Raw genomic sequence first — 15640 nt, forward strand, 5'->3', positions numbered from 1 at the left:
CAGCGTCGGTGGGACCCAGGGCTGTGTGAAGAGAGGCCTCCCTTCCCTTCCCGCGCGAACTACATCTCCCGTCAGGCCCCGCTCCGCCCCGCACTGCGCCGCGTCCTGCGCGGCGCGCGTTGCACCACGGGAGTTGTAGTCCTCTTGCGCCGCTCCGCCCCCGCTGGCCGCGCTCCGGAAGTGACTCGGGGGCTCGGAGGTGAATGGGGGCGCGTTGATTTCCGGGAGACGGCGCTCATGGAGGCTCCGGAGCCGCGAAGCGTCTGAGGGGGTTTCGGCGGCCGCCGCCATGTTCGGCTGCCTGGTGGCGGGCAGGCTGGTGAGCGCTGCCCGGGCGGCGGGCGGGGCCCTCAACCCGCTGGGGGCCGGGGTGGAGCTGCCGCAGGGCCGCCCCGCGGGGCTCGCCGTGCCCCTCGCTGGGCTGCGCCCGGGGCTGGCGCCAGGCAGGGGGGACCCTGCCGTCCCCGTCACGCCCGCCCGGCGCCTCGGCTGGCTCCTGCCCCGCGTCCCCCAGGCAGCTGCGTCGTAGAGGCGGTCCCCGTCCCCGGGGGCCTGCCGGGAGGCAGTCGCCATCCCCTCTGTTCGTGGGGAGGCTCGGGCTCCTCAGAGACGAGCGGGGAGCGTCAAAGAAGCTTTTTAAGGCTAGATCGTGCGTTGGCCGCAAGGATGTGGCGTCTCGGGTGAAGAGGAGGGTATCTTCTGCTCTGGCATTTAGCCGTCCTTCTGCTGCCTGTCTCAAGGTCTATTGTATTTCCTATGTGAACAGGTTTCCATGATCCTGGGGTTGTGCCAGCCAGGTGGTCAACAGCCACTGCTTATAGACTTGGCAACCTCTTCTGCACTCTATTTTCCTCCTACGCACAAGGGGAGCGAAGGTATTCTGATCCTGTAGTCCCGGGTGGGATGTGCGTTCAGTGCAGGTAGAACAAGAGTGTCGTGCCTTTTTAGTAATATTTTTTTGCAGTTGTTCTTCTGCTGTGTTTGACTTTTATCTGGCTATTTGCTGTTTAGGTTAGTACGTTCCTCACGTTTTGTTATGTTCCACTTTAGGTGTATTTCTGTGAAAGGAAATTCACAGTTACAGTCAAAGATGAAAAACATAGTAATACTAATAAAGGTTTTGTTCTCTTTAGGTACAAGCAGCTCCCCAACAAGTGGCTGAAGACAAATTTGTATTTGATTTACCGGACTATGAAAACATCAACCATGTAGTGGTCTTCATGCTGGGAACGATACCATTTCCAGAAGGAATGGGAGGATCTGTGTATTTTTGTTATCCGGACCAGAGTGGGATGGCAGTGTGGCAGCTGCTGGGGTTTGTCACTAATGAGAAGCCAAGTGCCATCTTCAAAATTTCTGGTCTGAAATCTGGTAAGACTGGTAAAACATAGCAGTCAGTGAAACAGATGTGTTCCTGCATGTGTAAGGGGATAGATGTTTGAAGGTGGTTTTGAAGAAAAAGCTGCTTGAAAAGGCAGACCTCTGTGTGTTGTCAGGTAGTCCCTAGTAGATGTGGTGCTAGAAGCAGTCTGTCAGCTTTATGGAAGTCTGTCTGTACATTAATGTTCCTAGCGAAATTTCTCTCGTCTTCTCTTCTGTGTGGTGTTGATCTGGCAATTCCTTTCAGCAGGCTTGGCGTGTGTTCCAGTGCTTCTGCATAGAAAACCTGAGGAAGAATAATCCAGTAACTTCCATAGCGTGGGTTTTAGGCACTTGTCTAGACATGCCCGCAGCGTCTTCTTTCAGCTTCCACTGTTAAGCAGTTGTATTCTTTGCAGCTCAGAGGCAGGTTTTGTAGTGAGTAAAGTCTGACACAGTGATTTCGGACAGCTAGCTGCTTCCAGTTCCGTTGTGGTTGCACTCTATAGTTGTCCGGTAGAGGGTATCGTCATTGGAAAGCAGCTTTCCGCATGTTTTAGTATTTTTGATATAGACCCGAGTCAGAGAAGTCTGACTCATATGGGAGCCAGAGAATGCTGGCGCTACCTGAAGTAGGTGTGGCTCTGTTTTCCTAAATATGTGGGGATTTTGCCATGCATGTTATCAAAATGATGAAGCTCCCCAATGGCACACCTTTTTCTTACTAAAGGGACAGATAGGTCAGTCAAGTAGCTTAAAGTGTTACGGTGATAAACTAATACACAACTTTTATAGGCTTCAGTGTAGTCTGCAGCCTTAACTTGAATCTGTATTTAGGTAAGCGTTGAGGTTGCTGTGATAAAATATATTAATTCATAACGTGGCATGCTTTCTTTTGAATCAGTCCTGGATAGCAGTATGAGATGAGATAAGGGCTCTCAAGGTGCAGAGCAAAATGAATTCTGATCATATATGTTCCTCAAAAATTTGGGCTTTCCTCAGAAGAGAGAAGAGCCACAGGAAGGCTTTGGGGGGGTGTGTTTTTGTCTGTTCCACAGCTGTGTTGTTAGTGAAACAGGAAAGAGTGTTGGCAGTTCTTTTGCCAGCTTTTGCGGTATGTTTCTTATGCTTGAAAGACTTACTGTATTATAGATGCTTTCAGACAGCTTTGTAGGAAAACACGTTTTCAGATGCCTTTTGCGTGATTAGCCATAATTTCCAAGGGCTGCTCTCAAGGAAGAACTGTGACATGGTTGGATGCATTTGCAATGACGTAAGGCAAGAGAGCCCCGCCGTTCCCATTGTTGTCTACAGCTTATCTCTGACTGTGGAGTCAGTATGAGCTACACAGCCTCAGTTGGCACAACCATAAACAATTGTATGATGGAGAAGACTATGAGGCTGTAGAAAGGGAGACCAGAGAGCGATTAGAGAGAGCTGGAATTCTAGCTGGAATCACTGAGAGACATTGCTGACTGTTGAAATCTGCGTTTTGGGTTTAATCCTTTCTTGAGAGGAACAAAACTGTGTCCCTGTTTGTCAGCTCCCTGTGAAGCAGTGGTGGTAGCAGAGTTTCTTGCTGTGTGGTGAAGAGAGCCAGCATGTTTCTTATGTGGACGTGAGTGGCCAGCTGAAGTGGCAGGGTGTTTTATTACACAGACTTTGGGAAAGGTTAAATGTATCATTTGTAGCTTTTATATTACATTTGTGTTTAGTGTCTGAAACGCCCTGGAACTGTGCAGGTTTTGCAATGTGTGTAACTTGCCCATGTTGCACGTTGTTCTAAGGACTGGTTTGGCTGTTAAATACAGTATCTGGGGATGTGGTATCAGACTTCTGGACTATGAGGGTCAAGTAAAATGGCATTGCCCCAGGTTTTTTTGTTTGCTTCTCTCCTCCTTCCTGTCCCGTGCTCACTTAGGAAAGCCAATGCAGGTGAACATTGCAATGTTTCCAAGCGGGATACCAGAAGGTTGTCACAATACATGAACTAAAGGGTAAATCGCTTTTGTGCAATACAGTCTTCAACGTGACGGTGATTTGTGGAGTAGAGACTAAATTATGAACCTGGACACTTTTTTCCTTGACTACAGGTGCTATTTAAACTTGGGTAACCTTCTTGGAATAAGACATTTCCAGATTGGGTCTTGAAGGTGTCTCACAGCAATGTCATAGTAGCCTCTAAAAGATTCCTTTAGAGCTCCTCTATAATCAGGAAAAGTTTGTTGAATTGTATTTCTTAGTAGTCTTGCTACAAACTTAATATATCTAAAAGCAGCCTTTTCTGCTGTTCTTGCTAACTTTTAACCATTCTTAAAAGCTATGCCGTGAGGCTAGACATGTAAGTGCTTGTGTGGTTTGTGGGGTTTTTTTTGTGTTTGCTTTGTTGTTGTTATTTTGACTCCTTGGTTTAAGTGAGTGAAGTCTTGCATCTGCTGATACTGATTATAAGTCTAGGAGTCAAAGGCCCGAAGTGTCCAGCATTATTATGTGGGGTTTTTTGAGGATTAACTATCATGTAAGACAGTGACTGGCTTTGCAATAAGCATTAAATCTGAATTATTTTTTTTCTCTTCAGGTGCAGTTTTCATGTTTGCTGGAAATAAGCCTATTAAATCAACTCCCTCCCACATCCCTCCCCCCAGAAAAATTGGTGGTTAGATTTCATGCTAAAAGCTGAATAATGTGTGTTTGTGAGGTTTTGGGGTTTTCTGGTCATTTCCCCGCCCCGCAGTGGGATGACAGTCAATGTGTATTCTTTCGGTCTCTTATTCTTCCCACTTCTGGATTTTTTCATTACAGGTGAAATGTTTAACAGCCTGTAGTCAAGACAGAATAGAATATTTCTGGCTTTAATAAAGCTGAGTGGCTTCTTTAGTGCCAAGAGGCATAAAGTAGCAATATACTTTTGTGAAAGAGGCTGTGTTTGATCTCTTGAAATTATGCATTTTCTGCACTTGTGTAATAAGCTGCAGCTGTAATCAGCTGTTGTAGTAAGATCCCTTGGTGCCTGTTGGAGCTGCACTGATCATGCCAACTGTATTCATTCATTAAGGTCATTGGCATTCCTAATGAAATCATAGAATCACAGAATCGTCAAGGTTGGAAAAGACCCTTAAGACCATCGAGTCCAACCATTAACCTATCACTGCCAAGTCCATCTATACCATGTCCTCAAGCACCACATCCATCCGTTCTTTAAATACCTCCAGGGATGGGGACTCAACCACTTCCCTGGGCAGCCTGTGCCAGTGCCTGACTGCCCTTTCGGTGAAGAAGTTTTTCCTAATATCCAACCTAAACTTCCCCTGGTGCAGCTTGAGGCCGTTTCCTCTCGTCCTATCACTCGTTACTAGGGAGAAGAGACCGACCCCCACCTCGCTACAGCCTCCTTTCAGGCAGCTGTAGAGAGCCATAAGGTCTCCCCTCAGCCTCCTCTCCTCCAGGCTAAACAACCCCAGCTCCCTCAGCCGCTCCTCATAAGACTTGTGCTCCAGACCCTTCCCCAGCTTCGTTGCCCTCCTCTGGCCACGCTCCAGCACCTCGATGTCCTTCTTGGAGTGAGGGGCCCAACACTGAACACAGGACTCGAGGTGCGGCCTCACCAGTGCCGAGTACAGGGGCACTGTCACCTCCCTGGTCCTGCTGGCCACACTATTCCTGATACAAGCCAGGATGCCATTGGCCCTCTTGGCCACCTGGGCACACTGCTGGCTCATGTTCAGGCGGCTGTCAACCAACACCCCCAGGTCCTTTTCCACCAGGCAGCTCTCCAGCCACTCCTCCCCCAGCCTGTAGCGTTGCATGGGGTTGTTGTGACCCAAGTGCAGGACCCGGCACTGAGCCTTGTTGAATCTCATGCAGTTGGCCCCGGCCCATCCATCCAGCCTGTCCTCATGACTGATGACAAGGAATTGTGGTCAGTTCTCGTGGTGTGACTGAAGAGTTCAAGTTTTTTGTTTGGTCTCCTGATGCCCTTGCAGAGCACGACTGCTCTTGGAAGGCAGGATGTAGGTTCTGCTGTTTTTTGCCGCGGGTGTTGTGTTTAGCTTGCTTTGGAAAACGTTTTGCTGGCCTTCCTTTTCAAAGCAGGAAGGTATGCTGCAGGGAGGCAGTTGGGGCCTAGAGAATCGAGCTTTAGAAGAATGCCGTTGCTGGCAGTGGTCACTGTTACCGCCTTGTCCGTACTTTCAGATCTGGAGAAGAAGAATCATAGAATCAGTCAGGTTGGAAAAGACCTTTAAGATCATCCATGGCTGGTAACACTCTAGTGCATGCAATTCTATATTCTTCTCTGACTCCGTGTTGTTTTACTGATCGAGAGTAGATGAATTTAATGTGATTCTGCATGAAGAAGGGGCTTAGAAATACTCCTTGCCTTGGAATTTTAAGGTTTTTATTTTTCAGTTGTGCCTGAAGGTGTGGTAGAAATAGAAAACAAACCTTGAGCTGGGATTTTGCACCCTTACTGGAAGGATGTTGGCAAGTGGGATAAAAGTTACAGGATAGCCTTTCCCATTACAGACTTTCTGCTGTGCAGCATGGAACGATGGGTGTGATGCTGTTTTCCACTTACAAATATACCCTCTGATACTGTGTCTGAATTGGAGGCCTGCACATGGGTAAGGTTTTTGACATGGTTGGGCTGAAAGGTAATGAGGGCTCACTGTCTTGAATCAAGGGTTCAATGAAGGGAAAGAAAGGGGTGGGAAAAAATATTGCAGTTGCTCTGCTATGACATAGCACGTTGGAGAGTGTGGGGTCTGAATGCAAAAAACTGAGCTTGTATTTCAGTACCGATTAACGTACTGTATTTGGTGTATTTGTAAGGTTTGAAAAGTTAATTGCAAGAGCCAAGCATTGAAAACGTGCAGTGTATTTTGGTCGGTGCAAGGATGGCAGGGGATGCTTTTCTCTCACCCTTTTAGGCAGACATCTTTCCAAAAGAGTGGTTCCATGGGAGTGCATGCAAAGTGACAAAATGGATGTATTTTATTATTTAGATCATGAGTGTATTTCTAAAGTAGTGATATATTCTGATGGATCTTGAGGATGTTATATTTTTATTGTAAATGTCAGCTTCTCAGGTGAAGGTGTTACAAGATGTAAAACTTCTACCAGCTCTATTGCTATCGGGATTTTTAATAGTGAGCTTGTGTGATATTTGGTTTCTAATAGCCTTTCTGTTTCTTTCTTAATACTTTAATGAATTTTACCTTTATCAAGCAAGCATCTATCTACAGTAAAGGTTGAGATCATACAGCAATGGCATTTCTCAAAAATGCTTCTAAACACCACTTCAGGAGATGAACTTTCTTCTTGTTGGCCTTGTGTTAGAGTAACATTTTAATAGCAAGTGCTTTACTCATAAATGTAGCGCTATATTGCAGTTGTAGGATCTGGAGTGAGGAGTGACACTTGGCTTCAGTTGAAAAGGGTACAGAGTTTCTGAATGTGCTTTCCATAGGGGTCGGATGTTGGCTTCTTCGTGGTGATGCCTTGTGTCTCTGCAGAAGAATGGGCAAGTTTCCGAGATCTTCAGTCTTTGAGCTTCAGTCTGACTTCTCAGACTTGTGCTGGTTTTGCTGGCTGAGTTTTTCACCATGGAACTAAGTCAGATGGTGCTTTAGATTTCAGTTAGCCATTCTTGCAGCTCAAGATAGCATTGACTGGTCTGTAGGACAGCTCTTAATTAGCTTTGCTTTCTCCTGCTAGTAAGAGGCCAGAGAGTGCTACTGAAACATCACTTCTGTGTTAAGAGGGTACTTGTCTATTGTGTTCACCCAAACTTAGGTGGAGTATTAGTATTTGTTTACTAATAGCATTGTGGTCCCCCAGACTTTCTCCCTGTATTTTCCTTTACAGATGCTGACAAAGAGGAGTGCATGATTTAAGGGACTCTAGGTGCCTCTCGTGGCTTGCAGAGACCCTAGCTGAAGCTGGGACTGAAAGTACTGGTTAATACTCAGCTGAGAAAGGTCAGCAGTGATGGCAGGGGGCTGGGATGATGCCTGTATGAGTGGTATGCAACTGGGGGTGTTTTTCTGCCCAGTTCATTGTTTCCTTTTGTGGCTCTTGCAAAGTCAGAGGCCTTTCTGTGCCCTGGCTGTTGCTTTGACCTTTGCTGCTGTTGGTGGTTTTGAGCAGTTCAGATGAGACCTGGGGCTGCCCAGCCTCCACAGGGAGAGCTTCTTGTAGTAGTGTTCTCTATTTTTCAGTGCACAAACAGGTTCACAAGCACCTGGTTTGATTGAGTGGATCAAACAACTGTGCAGCAGTGCTGCATGTTTCCTATCTATCTGCAGTTACAACGTGAATTAAAGGGTTGCTTCCCACAGAGGAAGGTTCTGCTGTCTTTCACGGACAGATCATATTTCCTGTTGAATCCATTTACTCCATAGGGAGCTTTAAAATTGTATTTTTCCTTTTTTCAACATTTCCTTAAGATCTGCTGTGTTTTCTAAATGTACCTATTGCACTGTTTCATTTGTTGTGCTTGTGCGTACTTGTACCTGTGCTTGGACTGCGTGACTTTTCTGTATTTCTGAGGTAGGGAGATCTCTCTGGTGGGAGCTGAGGAATACCTTCTACAGAAGAAACACGGCGATTTAAGTAACACAGTCTTTACATGAGTGCCAAATCTAACGTGTGCTGTTTGTGGTGCTTTCAGGGAAGGGAAGTCAACATCCCTTTGGTGCCATGATCCTCCCTCAGACACCAGCGGTGGCCCAGATTGGCATCTCGGTGGAACTGCTGGAGAACCTGGCCCAGCAGACTCCTGTTGCAAGTGCTGCTGTGTCATCAGTAGATTCGTTCACGGAGGTAGCTTGGACATTCTGTTTTCAGAAATTCTCTGTATTGTAAAAGTCTTAAAAATTGAGCCTCTGAAGAACTAATTAAAAAAAAAAAAAAGCTACTGTGGGTGGCTCTAGGATTGTAACCAACCTAATCATTGTCAAATCATTTGACTGGATGCTTTGATATTTTGAAATGACTTTTTCTTACACTGGAAAACTATGTCTCCTGTAAAGGATTGGATTTTGCGTGCTCAGTGGAATCAGGCCAATAGACTTGCTTGTGTCAAAATATTTATGATAGCTCCTTATAGGAGCAGCTGTGACTAAATGCATGTAAGAGACAGTGGATATTTAGTGACCTGTAGGTGCTGGAACTCCAGTGCATAGATTTGCAAGGATGGTCAAAAATTACTCAAAAGTCAAGGCAGACATGGGCATGGATGCAGATAGATATCCAACTGTACCACTGACCCTCGAGAAATCCTTCTGATGTAGTTCTGCAGAACTCCAGAATCATGCCCTCTCCCACAGAAAGATGTGGCGTTTTAATTTTTTTTCCAATTCTTTCCCTGTGGCCCAGGCCTTGGGCTGCAACATTTGCCATTTTTTACCCAGCCTGTCTGTTAGTTTGAACCTCTGGCAATCCTCCGCCAGCGCTGGCAGTTAGTTGACTGTCTAACAGCAGTTCAAGGCAAGCTAGATCTGCATGGCAGGTCTTGATTTCCCTAAGATTGATGGCTCTGGCATTGTCTTCTACCATTTCAGAAGTTGGTGAAGCTTTTCTTCAGGCTTTTTTTTTTCTTGCTCGCTTTCCTTACAGACGCTTGCTGAGGTAGACTGGTAATTGAACAGTAATCCGATAATGAAGCTGATGTCCTTTGGCAGCTTATACACATAATAGCTCCAAATAGGTACGGTCTCTTGGAGAAAGGTATCATGACTAGGAGTTGACTGACAGCTTTTTTTGTGTAGTATGGTTAATTGAGCTTTTCTGGAGTTGTTAGGGGCAAATGACATCTAAATAATACTTCTGATGCCGCCAATTTTTATAATAGCAGTAGCTAAGTCATGAGGCAGTAATGTGCCACTTGAGGTCATTTGCAAGGTAGCTGGTAGATTTTTCTGGCAATAGTATTTAAAGAAAAAAAAAAACACCTCATGATTGCATAACTTTTTTACAAATGTTATCTCCGGTTAGGTGGGTTTTTCTATTAAAAAAGCGTAGCATCTTAACTGAAATTGTATATTGCTTTCCAGAAATGCAGTTGAGCCAAAGGCTGAAGTAATAGTTACTCCTATACAGAAAATGTATAAAGTCATAGTTGAAGGAAACCTTTGAGGGAGTAGATAGCAGAGGAAGGGGGTGTGACTGGGAGCATGTTTGTGAATGACTAAGAGCTTTTACTTAATACTTGACATCATCTCTTTGGAACTGCCACATTATAGCAACAGAAGTCTTTTTTTTTTAAAGGCAAAATCATCTGTTTCTACTCTAAGTTAAGGGGTTGCTCTCCCACTACATTTTTAGTAAATTTTATGAAGCTTTATGATTGTATAAATATTTTTTATATATATATATAGTTATATTATTAAAAAGTTATATGGAAAAAAAGTGGGACAAAACCAGAGTTCTGCATGTGAATGGGGTGAGACTGAGGGTAGGCTCCTGGGTTCTAGGACATCAGGTCTTCCACTCCTTTTGTCGGAGCAGGTGGAGGGAAGCACAAGAGTGTGCCTTTATTGCCCCAGGCTCTGTTTTCTTCCATTATTTCACTGTCTATGAAAATAGTTTGGTCTCCCACCAAAACAACATGTACTTTTTTTTTTTCTTACAATAAAAAGAACAGGGGAGAGAAGGAGGTACTGCAGGCTTATGTAGTGTAGACTGGCTGGGAATGTCCTACAGCTTCATCCTCTGCACACAGGGCTTCCTACTTCTTGGCCTCTTTTTCACTCTTTTACTTACTTGTTCCTACAGTTTAGGAGTTTCCTATGCATCTTTTTCATGTTTTCCCCAGCAAGATCCTGTGGCAGAGGATGCCAGGATAGCAGCCCTTCTGTGCTGAAAGCTGAGGGAAGTTTCCCAGTCGCTGGAGTCTGACAATGAGTTGTAACGTAACGAGGCAGACTGCAAACTTTTCAGCTGGTTTCACAACTAGGGTTTTGCTGTGAGCTGGAGTGGCAGCTTTGACCTGGTCTGCGGTTCTTCTGATGGTTTAATGTGGGGGAGAGGGACAGCTCTTGTCACTGCGTCACTTCTTTGTCGCAAGAAGAAAATGTTCTTCCCAAAGCTCTTTATCCAGTTGGATGAAATTGGGCAGGGAGAGGGCAAGTGAAGATTCTGAAAATGATTTGTGGATGCTGGATGGATCCGAGGGCAAAACTGAGAGTTAGGATCTTTTGATCAATTTAAAATGGACATCCCTGGACCTACTATATCCACTTTCCCATTGTGTTTTAATGCTAATTTTACTTCACAGAGGACTTGTACATCTGTTAAACTTTTGCACAAAAATTCACATTATAAAAAGAACTTACTTAAAATGTCTCTCTCTTATTTCAGTTCACTCAGAAGATGTTGGATAACTTCTATAACTTTGCTTCCTCGTTTGCTGTTACTCAGGCGCAGATGACCCCAAATCCTTCTGAAGCTTTCATTCCTGCAAACGTAGTTCTGAAATGGTAATGGCAATGATCTCTAGTAACAAGTGTTCTTTTTTCTAGGCATTAAACCAGCTGATTTCTAAGTACTGAACCACTGTCATGCTACTCAGTGAGATGATGCAAAAAAGTTTAAAAGTGTTTGTTATTTATCTCAAGTATAGAGAGGTTCTATCCACTGTTTTTATATTTATTTGTCAGCATCTTCCTATCAGTTTTTTGTTAGAAAAGTGCTATAGAGCCTACGAAATTTTTTTGCTTCTAGAAATGTCGCCCTTGACATATGTGGATTTGCACTGTGTTGCTGATGATGCGAATGCTCTGGAGTCACGGGAAGAGAGAACACGCTGATACTTGTCAGTTTGTGCTTATTTGTTAGGCTTGGTCTCTTCCTAGAGATAGTTGCAGCATAGTTACATTGCTTAAAAATATGGGAGAGGTGGAGAAATAGTGTTCTTACTTGACCTGGTTCAGTCACCCAGACCCTTGAGCACAAATGCAGAAGTCTCTCTGAGAGTTGTTTTCCAGAGACTGGTTTAAGAAATAACTGTCTCTGGGGATAGCCCATGTAGTCTGGAGATGAATTGTGAACTGCAGGCAGTCATTTAATCGTAGAATCATAGAACGGTTTGGGTTGGAAGGGACCTTTAAAGGTCATCTAGTCCAACCCCCTTCAATGAGCAGGGACATTTTCAGCTCGATCAGGTTGTTCAGACCCCTGTCCAACGCAGGTTGAGTTGTTGTTTCCAGGGATGGGACATATACAACCTCTCTGGGCACCCTGTTCGTGTTTCACCACCCTCATTGTAAAAAATTTCTTCCTTTTATCTAGTCTAAATCTACCCTCCTTTAGTTTAAAACCATGACCCCTTGTCCTATCACTACAGGTCCTACTAAAAAGTCTGTCCCCATCTTTCTTATAAGCCCCCTTTAAATATTGAAAGGCTGCAATAAGGTCTCCCCGCAGCCTCCTCTTCTCCAGGCTGAACAACCCCAGCTCTCTCAGCCTTTCCTCATAGCAGAGGTGCTCCATCCCTCTGATCATTTCTGTAGCCTCTTCTGGCCCCGCTCCAACAGCTCCATGTTCTTGTACTGAGGACCCCAGAGCTGGACGCAGGGCTCCAGGGGGGGTCTCACCAGAGCGGAGCAGAGGGGCAGAATCCCCTCCCTCGCCCTGCTGGCCACGCTGCTTTTGATGCAGCCCAGGATACAGTTGGCTTTCTGGGCTGCAAGCACACATTGTTGGCTCGTGCCCAGCTTTTCATCCACCAGTGCCCCCAAGTCCTCAGCAGGGCTGCTCTCAATCCCTTCATCCCCCAGCCTGTACGGATACCGGGGATTGCCCTGACCCAGGTGCAGGACGGTGCAGCTGGCCTTGTTGAACCCCATGAGGTTCACACGGGCCCACCTCTCCAGCCTGTCCAGGTCCCTCTGGATGCCATCCCATCCCTCAGGCGTGTCAACCGCACCACTCAGCTTGGTGTCATCTGCAAACCTGCTGAGGGTGCAGATTAGATGAGATTAGATTACATTTAGGATGTCTGAATAATTGTATCCTACAGTTGATCAGTTTAGCCCTCTTTAGCCTCTACAGTATTAACCCAAACCCTTTTTAAAACAGTATTTTGGGCTCTCTGAATACAGTTTTATCAGTACAGAGCTCATGAATATGCAAGTGGTTAATGTAAGCAATATATTTTCTTTTGGGAGTGTAATTTGATGCAGATCCCTTCTGTTTAGCAGGTAACAGTGTGCACTCCATGAACGTCTGTGGGTAAGGTCTGTGGGAGAAATCGAAGGGAAGAGAGGCTGAGGCAGCAGGGTGACGGCTGGTCATTGCCTGGACGATGCTGAATTTGCTTTTGGCTGTTGCTCAACACAGTATAGCGAAGTGAGGCCTGACTCTAATAAACTGACCGCATTTGTGTACAGAAATCCGTTAATGTGATTACAGCCACAGGAAACCCAACATTTTTTGGCTCTGTCCATGTGTTTGTGAATTGCTGTAATGTGTTTAATTATAGCTTGTAATGTGCAGAGTATCTTGGGTCTCGCAATGGGCTGGCCGCAATGGAAATTCAATAGTTTGGCTTAGAAATTCATTCATAAATAAGCCTTTCTCTAGTTCGAGTGCGTTTAAAACCCTTTAGCGTCTTTTCTCATTTGAGTTGGGTTAGGAGCTACGAGATGTAGGAAAACCTTTGTTTTATTTTCTTTGTGTCATGGGCAGTACCTTTTGGTACCTTTACAGCTTGCGTTTGTCAGGATTGAAAGGGGTTTTTAGGCTTTTGTAGCTCAAAACCTGTATTTTTTATTTTATTTTTTTAGAAAGTCATGGAAATTGCATACATTCCTTATTTCTTCACTGTAGGTCAATAATCAGTTCTGATGCTTGGTTTGTTTGCGGTTTGCTTGTTTCTGTGAGTATGGAAAGTGAAATTAGGCCAGCATGTGTGCGTACTTGATTCCATTATGTGTTAAGAGAATTACTTTTCCTCATTAGATTTTTACTAAAACACTACTGTATATAATACATGTGGAAGTTAGCATTATTTGGGGAGGGTGGAAGAATAATGGGGCCTACTCTGTCTCAGGGTTTCTGTTGAACTGGATTCAGAAGCAGTGGTGTTCCCGTGTTTTTCCCAGTATTACGGTGTATCCCTAAATGGCCCGAGGTTTTCTTCGTTTGGTTTTGCTGGGGTTTCTCCTGTGAGACACCTGGCCGGATTACTGGGATGATGGGCAGCCTCGGACTCGCACTTCTACCTGCCCCAACTCTGATTTCCTAGCCCAAAAAATGTTCTGCGCGAAATAGCCACTTTTAATTCACTTACAATTTTACCAGGCGTGAATGAGCAGCCTCTGGGATACCACTTGAATGAAAAACATTGTTGAAATACACACCTCGCTGTGAATATTCTTCATACGGAATCAGAAAGGAGAATTTTGGATTTACTCACTTCTGGCGTGGAGCAGATGTAATTTATCATGCTCTCTGCGTAGACTAAATTATTTGCATCATTTGTTTTAAGCCCTTTTATTTGCTTTTGGGTTTTGATTGTTTTGGTTTTGGTTTTTTTTCCTAGGTATGAGAACTTCCAGAGACGCCTGACACAGAACCCTCTCTTCTGGAAAACATAAGCTTAAATTGTGTCATTCGAAGTGCTTCTAACCAGTGTTACCTGAAAGGTGCAGTAACTCCACTGAAGAATTTGGGGGAGGAAAAAAAAACAAAAACGATTAGTCTGAATAGACAAACTTGTAACTTTTGTATTACTCTTGAAAATTATTTAAAATTAAAATCTGTGAAAACTACTTGTGTTTTTTTTAATTGAAGTACTAGGCTGCAACAAGAAATCGGTGTTGCATGTGTAGAAATATTCTTTTGAAACTGCATTTAAAGTGGAAGAAATGACCAGATGAAAAATGGCAGCACTGCCTCATACTTGTGTGATGCTTTGGGGTGTTTAGTTGTAAACAAATACGTGTCGTTTTTCCTTCTTTTCCTCATTCTGAAGCGTGAAGCGGGAACTGAGAATATGCTGGTGGTTTCCCTGCTGGTACTTACACTGTCAGCTCTTTCACTTTGAGGACAACTGCGTTCCCCTGCAGGATTTCACGCCGAATCCTACATTCTACAGAACTGTACGTGACAGAGGATGGGATCCATACAGGTCACGTGTGTGTGAAATTCCCATGCCTTTTGTGAGAATTAAGTGAAGAAATTGTATCTGAAATGCCCTCTTGGGGAGTATGGGAGAAGTTCTTGGCAAACAGGAGGCCTGTTTGTAGGATGTGTCCCGAGTCTAACGCTGCACAGGAGCTCCGTTCCTGACCCCGGTGACGGAGCTCCCTCTTTACAGATGCCGTGATGTCAGGCAGGGAGGCTACGTACCCCAGTGAAGGGGAGCGTAAGATTAAAATTCAAAATGCTCTTGGCATGTCGGAGAGCAGAAGGTCTCCAGGTGCGCTTGGGGTAAGGGATGACAGATGGTCTCCAACTGGAGCAAGGAGGATTTGGATTGGACTCAACTCCTTAACAGTGAGGATTCGTGAGACCTTGGAAGAGTGGACAGAGCTCCTCCGGGCACTGGAGTCCCTTCCCGTGTAACCTGCTTTCCTACTAAAGCTTTCAAGGCTGTTGGAGGCAGCGGGCTGCAGGCGACTGTGAGATACCTCTGTGGCAGGAGGGGGTTGTTCACGAAAGCTGCAGGGGGAACGTGGCGTCCTTCATGCAAACTGGCGCTGTCGTCTTTGCAGCCTGCAGCGCAACACTGAGCGTGGGGAACTTTTTCTTAAATCCCTCTGTGAAAAACCCGCTAAACCCCCCGAGGAGAGAAGCAGAGAGATTATTTTACGGAGATTAACAGGAAAGTTAATGTGAGAGCAGGCTCCTGAGAACACTCTCTGTGTTCTCTTCTTGTCTGTCTTGCTGGGTGCCTCAGGCAAATGTGAAAAGGCCCCTGCGTGGCACAGGGTACAGATCCATCTGCCGAGGATCTGCTCTCCCTTTCTGGTGAATCGCAGGTGCAAACTGTTCTTTCCTTTTCTAAGTTGGTTTGTGCACCAGGGAGTAAACATTTACGAAGATCCTTCAGGATGCTGAATACCAAATTCTGCCGGTGGTGGTGATGGTTCCCTCTCTCATGGAGCCTATTTGTTTTCCTCTGACGAGAAACATCATCTGGAGATGGCTGTAGAAAAGGTTCATCACCTGTGCCAAAAGGAACTTCACTTTTCAATCTGGGAATTCCAGCCCTTTTTCTTCTTAATTGGTCATGAGCTTCCCCAGAAGAATGTCTGTGGGTTCACTGTATCAGAAA

At 45.1% G+C, this 15640-nt stretch overlaps 1 protein-coding gene across 4 annotated transcripts; it reads left to right on the plus strand.

Annotated features, from left to right (window-relative positions):
* Positions 1–164: 164 nt before the first annotated feature.
* HIKESHI (heat shock protein nuclear import factor hikeshi) lies at positions 165–14408 on the plus strand. Of its 4 annotated transcripts, XM_082337764.1 has the most exons (6): positions 209–319; positions 1134–1371; positions 8030–8181; positions 10720–10838; positions 13904–14006; positions 14336–14408. In XM_082337764.1, exons 1-5 carry the CDS (start codon positions 290–292, stop codon positions 13956–13958), a joined length of 594 nt encoding a protein of 197 aa, XP_082193890.1. In that variant the 5' UTR covers positions 209–289; the 3' UTR covers positions 13959–14006; positions 14336–14408. The 4 variants fall into 4 exon arrangements, with proteins under 4 accessions (XP_082193892.1, XP_082193890.1, XP_082193889.1 ...); XM_082337766.1 differs by lacking the exons at positions 209–319; positions 14336–14408 and adding an exon at positions 165–199 and having other exon boundaries at positions 13904–14132; XM_082337763.1 differs by lacking the exon at positions 14336–14408 and having other exon boundaries at positions 13904–14132.
* The last annotated feature ends 1232 nt before the right edge of the window (positions 14409–15640 follow it).

The sequence above is a fragment of the Platalea leucorodia genome (genome assembly GCF_965183815.1).
Source record: "Platalea leucorodia genome assembly, chromosome: 2".
NCBI classification, from domain to species: Eukaryota; Metazoa; Chordata; class Aves; order Pelecaniformes; family Threskiornithidae; genus Platalea; species Platalea leucorodia.